At 35.0% G+C, this 17702-nt stretch overlaps 1 protein-coding gene across 3 annotated transcripts; it reads left to right on the plus strand.

The window, feature by feature from the left end:
• Positions 1-1787: 1787 nt before the first annotated feature.
• On the plus strand, positions 1788-15513 carry LOC113060840 (transcriptional-regulating factor 1-like). Of its 3 annotated transcripts, none has more exons than XM_026230059.1 (15): positions 1788-2075; positions 4576-5963; positions 6043-6089; positions 7094-7241; positions 7344-7544; positions 8417-8660; positions 9020-9074; positions 9861-10000; positions 10401-10504; positions 10574-10649; positions 11261-11349; positions 12080-12193; positions 12370-12486; positions 14747-14928; positions 15022-15513. In XM_026230059.1, the coding sequence occupies exons 2-15, from the start codon at positions 4764-4766 to the stop codon at positions 15314-15316; spliced, it is 3012 nt and encodes a 1003-aa protein (XP_026085844.1). In that variant the 5' UTR covers positions 1788-2075; positions 4576-4763; the 3' UTR covers positions 15317-15513. The 3 variants fall into 3 exon arrangements, with proteins under 3 accessions (XP_026085844.1, XP_026085842.1, XP_026085843.1); XM_026230057.1 differs by having other exon boundaries at positions 1790-2075; positions 14744-14928; XM_026230058.1 differs by lacking the exon at positions 1788-2075 and adding an exon at positions 3380-3503 and having other exon boundaries at positions 14744-14928.
• The last annotated feature ends 2189 nt before the right edge of the window (positions 15514-17702 follow it).

The raw sequence follows: 17702 nt of genomic DNA on the forward strand, positions 1-17702 counted from the left end.
TGCACAATAAATTGATTTTTAATTCAAACATAATTAAAAACATTAGAAAACACGAGAAGACAGAAAATAGCTAAGAACTAATGACACTTGTAGCTAATTGTGAATCAAAAAGTGACCATGTTTGCATGCACATCATTTGCACTTTATTACAGATTGCAACCATAACCATAATATGACCTAATTCTGATTAATATTAGAAAATTCTCATGCATGCATGCACGCAGTCAGTATCTGTTTAATTAATGCAACAACTTTTCTGTATAACAAAAATGACTCTCGCCTATATATAACCAAGATTGTGCATGCAAGATTCCCCTGACATCATATTTACGATCAGTGACAAACGGATGTGGCTGGTATTTATCTAAAGACTTTAAATGCATTGTATAATTTTAATTTACTAGTTTGATATGGAGATTAGTAAAATGGCACTGCAAGTCTTCTGTTCTATGGACAACAGCCGGACTACAAATAATCATAAACATAAGAAAATTGGTATTCGGTTATACATAAATTGATTTATTCACATTTAAAGCACACATAATTCTTAGAAATTAAAAGAATGAAATTAAAATCTACTCTACCTCAGTCCATCCAAGACGATGAGTTTGTTTCTTCATCAGATTTGGAGAAATGTGTCACTCCTTCACTGTCTCATCAATGGATGCTCTGCAGTGAATGGGTGCCGTCAGAATGAGAGTCCAAACATCTGATAAAAACATCACAATAATCCACAAGTAATCCACACCACTCCAGTCCATCAGTCTTGTGAAGCGAAAAGCTGTGTGTTTGTAAGAAACCAATTTCTATTTTTTTTATCCATAATAAGCTTTAATTGTAAGCCGCTGCTTCTGAATTAAAAAGGAGTCCATAATCACCTTCAAACAGTTGAAAATGTCCATCAACTGTTGTACTCTCACATCAAAATCCACCAACATGTTTGTTTAGAGCAGTTAAAAATGTTTTTGTTTGTAAACTGTGCTTTATTCCGCGCATGTTTATCTCCTGATTCAGGCGGAGCAACTTTCTCGCTACAGAAAGCTATATTTTGGATGGGATATTTTGTATTTTAGATGGAAGTGATGGATCTAATGATAGATTTGTTTCTTACAAACACACAGCCTTTCACTTTACGAGACATTAACTGATGGACTGGAGTGGTGTGGATAACTTGTGGATTATTGTGATGTTTTTATCAGATGTTTGGACTCTCATTCTGACGGCACACATTCACTTCAGAGGATCCACTGGTGAGCAAGTGATGCAATTTCTCCAAATCTGTTCCCATGTAGAAACAAACTCATCTACATCTTGGATGGCTTGAGTACATTTCAGAAAATTTAAATTTTTGGGAGAACTATTGCTTTAAAGGTGACAATGAGTATCATATCGTACCATTATTCACTATGAAACTGTTGACAGTAGCAAATCTCTGCCAGTATGCATTCACCACAGCACACATTCACAGAAACATGACCTTTTTAATCATGTCTGAAAGCAGAATTGTGGCCAAGCTGACGATACATGCTAACACAAGAATAAGGCAACCATAATTTACATTTTAGTAGATTCAAAGATGCACATTGCATTTATATCAATGTATAATAACAATGCCACTAGGGACCAGAGAATCTTACCATTTTAAGGCAGATTTCCATTCAAAATGTAATACTGAAAACTCTCTTTTTATCCTCCTTCAGATTACATTTAATAAATGTATGAGACAAATAATGGCAGGTTGAGAAAATAGCTTGTGGTTAAACCCCGGAAGTCACTCGACTTAAAGAGAAAGATGACATTTCCTGAACTTCCTTGAACTCTCTCAGGCCTTTAGACACTTGCCGTAGCTTTAAGAGGACACAGGCATAATTCCTTAGTCAGCAGTATGAACTGAACTTCCTATTTCTGATGTGCCTTTGAGTTATTGTTTTTTGATCTGCGGTGCAGTTGGGCTGCTCTATGTTTTTTATGATACTCAGAGCGTCTTATATAGCATTCACAGCATCTTGATGGGTCAGTTTGAGAGAGCGGCTTTAACTACAAAAGTGTATTACGGACATAAAGAAACGAGGAAGGTAAGCATTAGTATTTATCTTTATCATACTTTTTAATAACTAAAATACATGCAAAATGTGCATCTTCTAAAAATGTCAAGACCATTTTAAAAACAGATAACAAACTGGATAATAAAGTAATACTGTCAGTCCATATGATCTTGCATGCATTGACCTCAGTGGGGTTGCGGATTGGTGTTGCAAGCTTTGATTGCGTTATATGTACAGATATGGTTTTAAGAACTCAACCATTGCGCAGACTGACATGGTAACAAGTCTCTGTTGAGCCATATATGCAAGCTGCAGTTTCTAAAAGTGGTTGTTACTGAAAAGACACATGACATGTGTTTTTAATAGCCAACTGTACTGTTATGAGAACTAGGTAAGCTGGGTTTACCTCAAGAGTGGATAAAGTTCAGAGCTCGCAAATGAAGCCTTTGAGATGCAACTCAACGCGTTACTCAACTAATGTTGAAATGAACAAATAACACTCATATCTGGCATAAAAACATTATTTATGTCATCTCTTTTTGAGCCTGGGCGCACAAGTGTTGACGCATTGTAAATTTCATTATTACAACATGAAAATGTCTAATTAGAAATGTTGTGCAGTTCATAAGTATTTGATTCTATTAAATTAAAAAAAATGCAGATGTCAGGATAAATGAAAAAAGACATTTTTAATTTCATGTGAAACTTAAGGTAACAAAAACTGTCACTTTTGAGCTATTTGAATATGATACCGTTTTAGAATTGTCATACATCGTGATAAATTCCAACATTCCACTACAACAGTTTGACAGAGAACAAATTCCAACTGGATTTAAAACTAAAGACTAATTAGTAAAACAACAGATGTAACTACTGTAACTGTGCCACAGTAAACATTAGATAATGTTCCATTACTGAATCCAAAAAAGCAACAACCTCATATTTGACACCTTTATGCAATCAGGTTGAATGTGTTACACATAAAAAAAAAAAAGTGAGCAGAAGTCATTTTCCTCATTTGTAAGTCACTATGGATAAAAGCCTCTGCTAAATGAACAAACGTAAATGTAATTGGCACGAACTCAAAGGTTAATTAACAGATTCATCTTTTTTTTTTTTTTTTAAACAGATGAGTTGATGTTGTGCCTCAGTAGAGTCTTTTTTCAAGAGACTACAGATCTTTCAGTTGTGTTTGTTGCTACACATGCATGGCTTTTAAGTTTATTTCTAAAGGTCTAACAGTTGCCTTGTTCCACTCACTGGTCAGAGTCTGACGGCTTCACACACTCAGCAAACAGACTAAAGTGAAGATGGAAACTTTAGAAACCGCAAAGCGCACTTGAGCCTTTGACACTGAGGTGCTGTGTTAATCTGATTCAGAGAATTGAACCAATGATCTGCCTGCAGACTTTCTTCAAACAACACACTCAACACCTGGCCTTTCTAAAGCACACATGGGTAAAAGTACATGCATGGGTTATTCTACACATTTGTGCATATTGTTTTGTAAAACAAACCTCAGAAACGTCAATTTTTTGCAAGTACATTTTTAATGCGTTTAATCATCATAGTTTTGATTTGAGATATATTAAATTCAACATGCGCTGGATTTATGTGAACATGTTTCTGCATGAAAAAGTAAAAGATTTTTAGGACAGCAGCATCTTTCAAAGAGCTTAGATACAGATCAAACTCCGTTCTAAGCAGACCATGTGACAGGAAGTGATAAGATGGCGTCTGAACTTCATATTCGAGATGTGAGAGGAAGCTTCAGACTGAGTCATGGTGTGAATTTACTGTATCTGCTGTGGGTGGAAAAAATAAGATATTATTAGTTTGCTAAAGACAGATTCCTTTCTGTTTGAAAAATGGACAAATTAATCTTAGACACGATCTAGGCCCTGACAAGTGCAAATAAACTGTGAACAACCTATTTTATTTTTTAACATGAAACACTATCATTTAAAAGTTTGGGGTTAGGAAGACGTTTTGAACGAAATCTCTTATGCTCACCAAACCTTGTGTGATTAAAAATACAGTAAAACCAATAATATTTAGAAAACTTATTAGCACTTAACATGTCTGTTTTTTATTTGAATGGATTTTAAAATGTAATTTATTTCTGTGATGCACAGTTGAATTTTCAGCATCATTACTTCAGTCTTCAGTGCCACATGATCTTTCAGAAATCATTCTAATATGCAAAACATTTCTAATTATTATCCGTTTTGAAAAAGGTTGTTTATTTATATTTATTATCAATGATTTAAATAGCCATGCTGCTAAATATTTCTGTGGGAATGGTGATATGTTTTTAGGAGGAATAGAAAGTTCAACAGAAGCATGTATTTGTAATAGAAAGCTTCAGTAACGTTATAAATGTATTTGCTGCCAATTGCATTTAATTTAATGCATCCTTGCAACATTTGAATGGCAGCATCTTGTGCATAAATAAATGCAGGTTATTCTTAAAATGTTTGTCTTTGCCATTTTTAGCAAATATAACAACATGCTCTGTCTTGTTTTATAGGAAAAAAACAATTATTGAAATCTGCTGAGAGCTGAATGTGTGAAGACAACAACTTGAGAGTCTGTGCAATGAACGAATGATGAGAAACATTTGATGTCTTTCTTAGTTACATTGAAACCAGCATGTGTTCACGTGCCCTCAAACCATTAGTTTAACGGTACGGAAGTGGCACTTTAATCTCTCTAAAGATGACAGAAAACCTGTACGAGACGAATCAGTTCACCAACCACGCCAATGGGACCTATTTGTTCCAGCACAGCCCAAGCTCATTGGGTGCACCTCACTTTGGTGTACCAAACGTGAGCTCGATCCAGTCATCTCCAGTGTCTCCTCGACTCAACCACGAGCAGCTAACATCTCCTGGCACTCCAGGACATGAACTTTCTCCAATGCTCGAGATGCCAAACAGCGGAGGGACTTGGGAATATAATCAGTTTGGAAGGACATCATCATGGGGATCTTCTTCTCTTGAAGAACTACCCGAAACCTCACGAATCTACCCGTTTAACATCACGTCTCAAAACAACTCATCACTGACTTGCAAAGACAATGGCAGTGCTTCTCATCCCCAAAGGTTGGACTCGTTCTCAAAGGCCTTCTCTACGAAAAACATGCAACTTCTTTTTGATGATAGTAACAGGACAGATGATAAGCATTTAGAAAATCACATTTCTGGGCTTTTGCACATGCCTCAAAGTCTCCCAGATGGATCAGACAGGCAACCTTTGGAGTCGCCAGTTTTTAACCAAATGGTCATTCAAGGTCAATGCGATCAGACCGGCTTCCATCCATCAGAAAGCCAAAACTCATTGCACAGCCTTTACCAAAACCAGCAACAGTTTCACTATGGATACCAGCAACACAAACAGAAATTAAACAGCATGGAGCAGGTAAACAGGAGCCTCCAAAAACCACAGAGCTCTTGGCATGGCTATCAAAGCCACCCAATGCCATATCCGATGGCCTTGAATCAACAACAAAGAGGGATGTTTGCACATAAAACTCACCTGGAGTCTCAAGAATCTGCTCAATCGCCAACATACGACCCCCGTCAAGATTTCAAAATCCCGGAGCAGCAGCAGATCTTCCATTACCAAGACCAACAGCATCTTCGTTCGCTTTCCCAACCCGGCAATCCTTACCTCATGCAAGATAACGTGCAATCAATCCCTTCAAAACAAAACAACATGTTTAGCGATGCTCGTCACTCTTCACCCAACACACCCGTGTTCTCGAGTCCCAAAGAAGACCAATCTGCTTTTATCTTCCCTCACCGAATTGGAGACCTCTGCAGCCCGCATTGCCAAAACAGGAGCTCAGGGGTCTGTAAAACTCTTCCACAGATGACTGGTGATTTTCACACCGCATTTGCACCTCAGTGGTCACAGGTACTGTACTTTTTATATTATTAGTTCATTTTAGAGTCATTTCCATTTATGTTAAGCCTTTCTCATAAATACTTTGCAGGCTCCTTCACCAGATATTCAAGATGAGGCCATTTCACCTCATTTCAGGTTTGACTCTAACCTTACTTCTATCCATTTAATCGAATGTATTTGTATAGAGTATGTTCTAAATACATATTTCAAAGCAGCTTTACAGAAAATTGTAATGCTATTGTTTATAACACCAGTATATTCATGCCTTCTAATCACATTTAGCAAACTAGTTATGGTCGATAATAAAGTTCACATTTTTCAATGATTATAAACAATCAAGCAGATGATATTTGCTATATAGAATGTTTACATTTACATTTATTCATTTAGCAGATGCTTTTATCCAAAAGCGACTTACAAATGAGAACAATAGAAGCAGTCAGGTCAACAAGAGAACAACAACAGTATACAAGTGACATGACAAGTCTCAGTTAGTCTAGTACAGAACGCATAGCCTGGTATTTATTTTATTTTTTATATATATATATAAATGAAAAGACAAGAAAAGAAGGAAAAGTGCTAGTACTAGTTGGTTAAGTGCTAGCGAAAAAGATGAGTCTTTAGATGTTTCTTGATGAGTTAGATGTTTAGCCCCATGCGAGTATACACTATGTATTCAAAAAAAGTTTGACATGCTTACAGATCCTACTTTATAAAAAGAACTGGGTGTTACAATTAATTGTATAGTAAAAATATTTGACTGAAAGTTGGATATAACAACACAAGGACTTGTTAAGGTTGGATCTACTTAAAGTAATTCATTATCATTTACAATAAATTGATTATTCAGAGTTATTAATTTGTACTCTGGTGATATTGAGAATTATGAAACCTGAGGTTTTGTTATTCAATTGTTATTAGTCAAAATTTCACTAGTGTTACTTAAGGCTTAGTATTTTTTTTTTATTATTATTATTGTTGTGCCCCAATTGTTTTTCAGTTTTGTTCATGATATATTTAGTCCCCTAGTGTGCAAAAAATAAAAAATAAATAAAAAAATAACTCTGGCAAGGACCAAAAACAATGCTGCAATCATATTATTTATATTTAATATATTATGTGGATTTGGATTTCTGTAGAGCAGAACCTGGGTTTTTGAGAGAGGATGGATCTCATGCAAAGATGAGATGCACCGTTTGTAACAGGGAGTTCAAAAGTCTCCCGGCTCTGAACGGTCACATGCGCTCACATGGAGGACTGCGGACACACCACACATCCCTCAAAATGGTACGAACCATCATTTTGACCATCAGTGAGGTATTTTTTATTTTTATTTTACTGTATGCTGAATTTCCCCCTTGCTTCATATTTCTTTCTTTGTTTTAACAGAGAGACGGACACATTCATCCGTCTGAAGCTGCTCAAAGCAACCCCATCATCTTACCTGTGTCAGTACCTGTCAAGGACTACCAGACCCCAACCAAACTCATGCTCAGCCTTCTGTGCCACCAGAAAGATGATGAACAAAATGGTTTAATTAAGACTGGTGCACGGTCACCCCTCCCGTCTGTACGAAACCACCCTTCCTGTGTGAGTTTCTGGCATTCATGTAGTTATTTTTAACAGCGCTTTAGAAAATTAAAAGCTTTAACATGAAGATCTGAAACATCACTTCAGTATTCTGAGAATTTTGCTGATGCTCAAAATGGCTTTTAAATGTAAACTTGATCCTTATGTCGCCTTTTTGATAAATAATTTACAAATAACACTGCTATATTCCATTTAAAAATAACATTTATTTATTTGCTATCAGTTAATGTAATCATGTGCATGTAAACAAAACAAAAATTCAGTAATGATTTTTGATTTTGACAACTGAAAGTGCACATTTTTGAAAGGGATGTAATGGGGAGAGTAAAAATGCTGAAATTAAGTATTTTTTGAGTGTGTGTGTGTTTGCGCAAGATGAGAAACAGGATAGAATTATTAGTGCTTAAAGTTCAATTATGTTGATATTTATAAATGTTTCAATTACAGTGGGTTACTATTGTGGTGAATAATTTGAACACACTTCTCACTTAGCATGCTAAAATCTGCTATTGTTCTGTTTAACCTTCGTGGAATATCTCTGGATCTATCTAATTTGGCCACGTCAAAATATCTTAATTTTAAAATGTATACATTATGATTAGAAATTATGTTTGTGCTTCTCAAAGGGATAGTTCACCCAAAGATGAAAAATTTCCAAATCTGTGTGAGTTTGTTTCTTCTGTTGAACACAAAATAAAATATTTCGAAGAATGTTGGTAACCAAACTGTTGATGGAAGCCATTCAGCCTTTCAGAAGAAATTAAGAGTTGTTTTCAGGTTTAATTTTTGAGTGAACTATCTATTAACTGATTCATGTGGAATGGACGTACATTAATAAATCTGAACCTTAAACCCCACATAACACATTCTAGATAAAGAGATCTGTCTCGGATGGAGAATGTGCACCTAAAGTGGTGAAAAAGCGGTACCGTCGCTGTCTGGTCCCACTGATGATTCCTCCGGTCAGCACCAGTCAGGAGTCCAGAGGTGCCACACTCTTCCACAGTCAGCTCAGGACGGCGAGCAGCATTGGGAACGACACGCACTACACCCCTCCACCTATGCTCAACCCTGTACGTCTGGGATCAGGCCTCTTCAGCTCCATCAATGGAAAAGGCAAGAGCATCCTTATCAAGTCTGCTGCAGACAGAGCTCACTTAAAGGGAAAGTTCACACAAAAATGAAAGCTCTGTCTTCATTTATTCACCCTCATGTTGTTCCAAATCTTTATGAGTTGCTCTTTTTCTTCAAAATATCTTCTTTTATGTACATGAGAAAGCAACTCATGCAACATGAGGGTGAGTAAATGATGACAGAACTTTCATTTTTGGGTGAACTATCCCTTTAATGCAGTCAAATGTACTGGCATGCTATCTAAAGACTTAAATAGTGATGATTAAAGAGTCATTTTTGCTTTAGATGCATTGTTACAGTAGATGTATTTTTTTCTCATTGTAATATGCCTTATCCAACAGGTGATATGGCTGAATGTGGTGAAACTTCAAGAGAGAGAGCGATTAATGTAACAGCGTAAGCATTTTAATGTTTTTTAATTAAAGCTTTGTGTGTAAATTCAATGTCAGTAGCAAAAACAAATTAGACTAGGTGTTGTATTTTCTGAAGTTGCAGGGTTGTGGTGTTGTGGGTTGTTGCCAGGGTGCTATGCAGTTTGTATGGTGTTGCTAGGTAGTTGTTTATTGGCCAAAGTCAAAAAAGTCCCTTCTCAAGTCTCTATCATATTGAAAAAAAAAAATTAAATGAAATAAAATAAAAAAAATTATTTTGAAGGTTTTTTTTGTTACTCGCAAAACTTTTGTATTCTCCCGAGAAAGTTTGCATTTGCTTGAAAAATGTTTCGTTCCCAAAAAACTTTAACCAATTATTTATTTATTTATTTATTTATGGGAGAAAGCAAACGTTTTTACAGCGAATGAAAAAGCATTGAAATACACTTTCCCCTCCCATTAATTTTTTTTTTAAGTTAGTTTATTCAATCTATTTTCCCTCAATATAACCACATGATCTGAGGTTTCATTTTCATTAAAGTGTTTCAAGATCAAAACAATACACTCTTCACCTTTAAGATCCAGCAGCAAAACAATCTGTTACTGCAAATCATTTTACTATCAATTGCTTACTTTATTTATTAAATAATTAAACAATGTTTGACTATAAATTTAATTAATAATCAATAACTACATTTTGTGTTCTTTGTAGACGGATTAATGTTGCTTACTTGGTTTATTAAACAATTAATAATGTTTAAATATAAAATGAATTAATACTCAACAACTGTATTGTACATGCTCTTTATAGTCGGATTAACATTGGTGAGGAATTTCAAGCAAAGATCCCAGACATTAAGAGTCAAACCCTCACAGAAGAAGATACCCATAATGCTGTTCTTCTGTGGTTGCCCAACAAAGACCTGGATACTGATGATAACCAGCAGAAAGGTAATTAAAATCACAATTTCACCAAAATCACATTGAGTTAAGTGCAGCAACTAGGAGACGTGGGGTGATTTTAGCAAAGCAAAACATTCGAAAATCATTCTTCAGACAAGTAATTTATTTAACTACACTGGAAATGTTGTTTTGTTTGTTGTTGTTGTTTTTAGAGTACATTTTGCAAAAAAAAAAAAAAAAGTTTCAAAATTTCACGTTTTATTCAATGTGTTACTTGCAGATTTTCTTCTGGGTGAAATTTATTTTCATATTTCTCAGACAAAATTGTTTCAACAACAATTGTTTTCAGTGCAGGCTAACCAAACAGATGGGTAATTAATTTTTTTGCGCACATTAATGAAAAATAAACACCATTATCTGACTACTGTTGACTTTTTCCCCTTTTTAGTGGACAATCTTCTGAAAATGGCATGCTCTAGTGTGCTGCCAGGCGGCGGAGCAAACACAGAATATGTCCTCCACTGTCTTTTTGAGTGCAGAGGAGATATTATGGTTAGTATTTTTCTTATTACCGGTAACCCTAGTTCTCTAGAAAGCATTAAAATAACTATCATGTTCCAGAAAACCCTTGAAAAGCTTCTCCTGCCTACAACACTGAGAAACACATCAAGCCCCAAAACAGACTATCATTACGCAGGTGTGTAAGACTATTTTTATTTCTCTTTCTATTGTGGTATTCTCATATGTTAAGTATTCCTTCCTGAGGAAGTATTAAATTATATATAGAAGAATATAAACCAAGGGCCATATTTACTAACAGCTTGCACCAGCGCAAACCTGACTATTGTCAGAATTTACTGAAGAAGCGCAGTGAAAGATTAGCACTGAACAGTCATTTTTGTGGCTGACCTTATTGCATATGCATTTGTAGGAGTTACCCTTTCAGACACCAAATTTAGGAGAGGAGGGAGGAGAGTACCTAAATGAATCATGCAACATGATTTACTGAGGTTTGTGCTAGTCAGTTTACTGGTATTGGTGCCATTTTGCCCACCCAAAATTGTCTTAAACCAGATGGTAATTTGCAATGCTCTTGGTAGATTGCGCTGGTCATTATGGAAACGATCTGGCTGCATCTGTGTCCTTTAATCTATGCAATGTCATTAGATCAGCCGCAGAACTCTCCACTCCAATCGGCGATTTTTTTTGTGTTTACTAATCTACCCCGTTTAGTAAATCTGGCCATAAATACTTCAAATACTGAATGAACCACATTACAGCATTTCTTCTTCTCTTCTTATCAACCAGGATCAGACAGATGGACGCTTCAGGAAAAACGGCAACTGAACAAAGCACTTTTAATTCATAACAAGGACTTCTATTTTGTCCAGAAAATGGTATATGTGGTCAATTAATATTAAAGGGGTTGTGCAGGTTTCATGAATGCACTGTACGTTTAAGTCTTTCAAGAACAAGGAGAGAAAATTTAAGGAATAAATTGAACGGAACACAATGTGCCAATATGTTCTCTAAATGTAAATGTATTTTTTTAGCAACACTTCAAAACAGATTTCTATTACTTTTCATTCATTTTATAAAGAAATACCTTAAGTCTTAATGCACAAGTCTGTTAATGCACTGGAAATAACTTTTACCGATAACACAACACAAAAAAAAAAGTGTTGTTCTTCATCAGTATTTTTGTCTTGTTTTTCAGTGCACAAATCTAAAGATTTAAGTTACATTTACTTGAGAAGCATGTTTTCTGAGAAACTGGTCAAAATAAAGTGAGTTGATGACCAAAAAGTCTGCCAGTGGGCTCAGAAAAATCAGCTTAATTCAAGTTAAAAATTTCAAAAACAATGTTTTCAAGTAAATGCATCTAGATGTATGGAGCTTTAGACATTTGTCAAGGAAAACTGAGGAAGATTTTTTTTTTCAGTTGTATGTAAATGATGCATTTTTGCTTTTTTTAAGGCCTTCGATTTTGTAAGAGTGAATTAAGACCTTTTAAAGACCTGCAGAACCCCTGTATAAATAGAATCGTATGCTTTCCGTGAATACATTAGCACTCATTTGTGACCCTGTGGTTTGGTGACTGTGAGAATGTGTTCTTTTATTATTTAGGTCAAGACAAAGTCAGTTTCTCAGTGTGTTGAGTACTATTACACATGGAAAAAGCGTTTGCGTTTGGGTACGAGAGTCAGCACCGCTCTGTCTGCACCCGTTCAAGACCCGCGGGTGAGATCCAGTTATATCTGAATTTCTCTGAATCTCATGCCCCTGCTTTCGCCCACCAGTATTGACACAATTAAGACACCTTAAAGCTGAATTGATGGGTGATTTAGATGTGCACATACACTATATTGTGACTTCCAAATATTTTTAATGCACAGCCTATATATTTCATCAATTAGGGAGACTGGGCGATAAACAACACCACAGAACCGAACAAAGAAGCCGACAGCAGAACCAGGGAGACTGAAATATCAGAAAACCCAAGCGCCGTGTTCGCCTGTGAAGTGTCAAACTCAGTGAGTATCTGTGAGCTGGTGTATTTACTGAAACCTCTAGATGCTTTCTCCACTTCCTGTCATTTACTAGTACACTCACACCTTTTCTCTCAAAAAGGCTGTATACTGCATCTGCATTCGGTCAAACGCAATGTTATGTTGTTATATATTTGGGGTGTAACCATATTCGTAGTGAAACTTTTCAGTACTGGTCTTTTCGGTTCAGTATTCATGTGTACTAAACAATTACTGTGTTAGTTTAATTAACCACTGCATGAGTGGACCTTCATTGGAAACTTACAGTTTTGTATATTGTTACTTTTGAGTCTCATTTCAAAATATGTCCTTTTTTTAGGAAATTCAAACAATAAATGAGGTTTTAGCTCTCTTTGATGTGGCACGACCGATCGCTGTATAAACTCCTCAGTTCAAACGGCAGTGCGATCATCTCTTCCTCTTTTCTACTAGTTTTAATGTGAAATAAACATGAATGAACATCTCTTTCCTCACGTAATCGCTGAAACAGTGTTTTGACTACAGAAAGAAGTCAGTAAAACAGCTTGTAAACAAAATGTCACACAGCATTTCATTAACCTCAGGAAGTCATCCATTTTTTTTTTTGAGTGTTGATTATTAAATAAAAATAAGTAGTAATTAAATTTACATTTTGGCTCTGTTGTTAATTGTAACCTTACTGTAATGTAAAGGTCTGCCTATGGTTTAGAGCAGAATCCAGAGTAGATTTTTATCCCTAATTAAATATTACTTTTAATAAAATGTATTTAAAGAAAGAGCCATTTGTTCAGTAATCCACTGTTTAATATTTGAAAAAGCAATTTTATGTTTTTTAGTTTTATTAATATAATTTTATGATTTTAGTTTTGTCCCCCTACTGTTCCTATACTGTACCAAACCATAAACTAAAAACAGAATTATGCACCGAAACATCATTTATTTTTGTACCATTACACCACTTATGTACTGTGTGTGTGTATATATATATATATATATATATATATATATATATATATATATATATATATATATATATATATGTATATATATATATATATATATGTATATATGTATATATATATATATATATATATATATATATATATATATATATATATATATATATATAGTGACGTTACTAAGAATGAAGAAGACTATGTGCAATAGTTGATATTCAGTTTTAGGATTACATTTTATTTTATTTTTTATTCTCTTAGTTCCTACATAAAATGATTTTTCAATAATTTAATCCAAAATTATATTTTGTCATTTTTTTTTTTTTTATTATTTATTCACCTTCAAGCTGTTTCAAATCCATATGCTTTTCTGTGGAGCACAAAAGAAGATTTTTTAAAGATTCTATCATACAGTGGATTTACACTTATAGTGTACTTATAAAAAACTATACTTGCAGATAATATAAATGAAATAAAAGGCCACTTAAGTGTACTTTCATAACTGTTTCTTAACACACTGTTTCTTAAGTACACTTAAAGGTGTGCACTTTATAATAATGTCAAATGAACAGTTAAACTTAAAGTACATTTCAAATTAATGTGTTTTAATATTTTGTCACTTGATTATGATTTTAACTCTAGTGTGTTATTTAATATTACATTTAAATTTAATACATTTTAATTGCAATTTTATCATTACAAATATGTTTACTGCAAATATCATTTCAATAGAAATTACTTTTAAATATATATTTACTTTACTATAAAAGCTTGTCAGTATTTACACAGTATTTACATTAAACCATGTATCAAAGACAATTTATCTAATTATAAGAATTACAAATAAAGTTGTTCGTAAGTGGGTCAAAAACACTATTCAACTCTTGCACTAATTACCATTTTACCTATAATGCATGTTAATTTACTGTAATTACAAAAAAAAAACATGCAATTAAGTGTCTAAACATTACAATCAGTTCACACTCAAATTTAGCTTTTTTAAAATATATTATTTCTGTAATAAGTACTATTTTTAAAGGTATTCTAAAGTGTACTTTTTCATACAATGATTTCAAGAGTCAAGCTCTAAAAAAAAACAAAAAAAATGTATACAAATTACAATATTAGTCTGTTACTCAGGTCAAGCTATCATAAGACCTCAGAAGACATGGAATATAGTGCATGAGATGCATAGATGGTAGATTTATGGTGTTTACTTTGCCATTTTGCAACTTATGAGTATGTAACTAACTGGTAAGTAATTACAGAACATTTGTTTCTGGGTAAAATGACCATGTTTCTCACAGCAGATGAATGAAGAAACATGGACCCAGAATAATCTCCGGCTGCTCTGTAGCTCTCCAGCCGAAAACAGAGCGTCCACGCTGACCCTTCCTTTGGGTTCGTCTTCTGTGAGAAGTTCTCCCTCCAACAGCACCACCAGTGGAGACACTGATTCAGCCGTCATCTTTCCCTGCACAGAGTGTGGAAAGTAAGTCACGTACTGAGTCAAACACAGAAACATCTTCATACAGTTATGAATCACAGTGGTTGCGGTCTGATTCACGATTGCTTCATCCCACAGGGTGTTTTTGAAGGTGAAAAGTCGAAATGCCCACATGAAGACACACCGCCAGCATGAAGACACACAACTGTGGCAGTTCTCCAGGGTTCCTGAGCAAGATCATGTCACTGTGACACCTGAATGTCCTGTTACACCACTAAAACAACCCATAAACCTTCATTCTTTAACATGTGACAGGTCCACGGAGGTCAAAGCATCCTTAAATTACATGTGCAGTGAGTCAATGCAGGAAATCAAGTGTCCTCTGAAGACAATTCCTTTCCTACAGAGTCCACTGGACTATATTCCAAGTTAGAAGTTGAATAAATTGATCCCTTACTGTAAATTGTGCAGCAATATGTATATTAAAACACATCTTGCTTAATTTTGGTGTAAAAAGTGTGTAATGTGCTTTGCTTTACCTGCATCTGATATCCTGTGTTTTATATGATTTTGTATCACTTTTCATTTGTAATAAACCACCTGGTTTTCTCAGTTGTGAGAATGTTTAAAGATATAGTTCATACAAAAATGAAAATGTTGTTATCATTTACTTACCCTCATCTTGCTACAAACTTGTATGATTTCTTTTTTTCTGTTGAAGACAAAAGAGGATGCTTTGAAGAATGCTGGTGGTAACCAATGAGTTGCTGCTAGCCATTGACTTCCATAGTATTCTTTTTTCATACTATGGACGTTAATGGCTACCAGCAAACATTAAGGGGAATGTTACTTTTGAATGCTCTCTGAACATTCTGAAACAAGTAACAAACTTTTTTTTATTAAAGTCCATCTAAAGTGTTTCAGGAAAAACATTCATAAAAGACGTATAAATAATGTTATGAGAGCATTAGATACTTTGCATACTTGTGCATTATTCAATGTCGTTTCGGAGTATTAATAGTGCAAATTCCAAAAAGAAAGAGTCAACTTTAAATACCCAGATTATGCACTTTTCCAAAACATTTTATTCACTCAACCCTTGCAGCTGGAATTATGTAGCGGATGGGAAGGGTCTATTTAAATCAGATTACGAATAGCAAAATAACCTTATAAAATTCATACACTACACAGTTGAGAACATAGTGTATGAGGGTCATTTGGGATGCAAATATTGTTAAAGACCAGATAACTTTGAACAAATATTTTAATAACGCCAAATCTTTGAGAAAACTTTGCCAATTAATTGAAAATCCGATGCAGCATCCAGATGATCTGCCAATAATAACCATTCAGAAATATGCATAGATTCCTAAAAGCTGCAGCCAATCATCAAAGAGATATAGAGATTCAAGAAATGACATTTGACCAATTACAGCACAGAAAATGTTGCTAGCAAATTTGCATTTGTTTCCACTTGCGAGCACTATAGGTTTGGCTTGTTTGGTTGGTTAATGAGCGATTTTATTTAACGTGTCACGGCTACTTTTTTTAATACTACGATAACACCTTTACAACAATATATTTTATTATTCAAAGAGGCATATATTCTATACGATTGTCAAATGACCTCATTGCACCAATGTGCACATATGCATGCTGTATGTTGCAATAATACAATCAGTAAGCTGTTACTAAACTTATGCTTGGTCAATGTTTGCGATCTATGACAACAGACAACTGCAGCCGATTTCTAGCCTACAAACGATATTCCATGGTATAACTGTAGGTTTATGCAAGAATTTCGTGACTGCAGACTCAAAATATTAACTTAACACAGGTCCTGGTTGTTTAACCAAAAACAAAAACATGAACTAAACACAGGTCCTGGTTGTTTAACCAAAAACAAAAATGATATACTTGTCAGAAGTGGGATTCGAACCCACGCCTCCAGAGGAGACTGCGACCTGAGCGCGCTAGCTGACGAAGGATAGTCCGACATAATTTCAGAAATGTTGAGCAATGTCGAACTGCGCAGCCAATCGCATCGAAGCGCTATGACATTTGGACCAATCGCGTCGAAGCGCCTTAACATTTCCAGCCAATCAAAAAGCGCAATTCATAACATTCTCTTGACATTCGTGACATTTGGCCAATCAGAGAGCAAGGGGATGCCGGCGGCACGTTTCCGCGTATCACCGCTAGGTGGAGGGGTCAGCGCTTCTAGTCAGGTGTCAATCAAGTTGCCGAAACGTGCCGAAGGTGTACGAAAGAATGACATCGTCCTCAGGAGGTGTGTCAAGGGTCAAAAAAGTTCATTACCGAAGTTCGTGACCTACGACGAGTATCATTGCCGCGGAGCTCAGCATCATTTTTACGGAGGACAGCGAAACTTCATTTTAAAACTAAATACGGCGATATTACCGACGACGACAACAGTTAAGAAATTATCATCTAATTGCAAAAAAAAATTTGTATTCAATTTTTTATTATTAGTGTAATTTTAACTGTTTTAATTGTTCTTTCAAAACTGTTTCATCAAAGTCAATAAAAATGTCTGGCAAACAACAAAAATCACATAAAGCTATGTCGGACGCTGAATGGATTTCGCGTTTAAAAAAGTTTGCCAGCACAGGAATGTGGCCAACAAATGAAGGTAACAGGCCTGCTCCTAGACAGAAAAAGTGGTACGAGATTTATCAAAGGGTGAGTGAGTGTTTGTTACCTTTGCATGATAGAGAGAAAAAAAAACACTTAAGTGTTTGTTGACTTGCATAATCGAACATTATTAGTATAGTTGTTTAATGTATTTGCATAAGAGA

This window comes from Carassius auratus, chromosome 42 (assembly GCF_003368295.1).
Source record: "Carassius auratus strain Wakin chromosome 42, ASM336829v1, whole genome shotgun sequence".
NCBI lineage: Eukaryota > Metazoa > Chordata > Actinopteri > Cypriniformes > Cyprinidae > Carassius > Carassius auratus.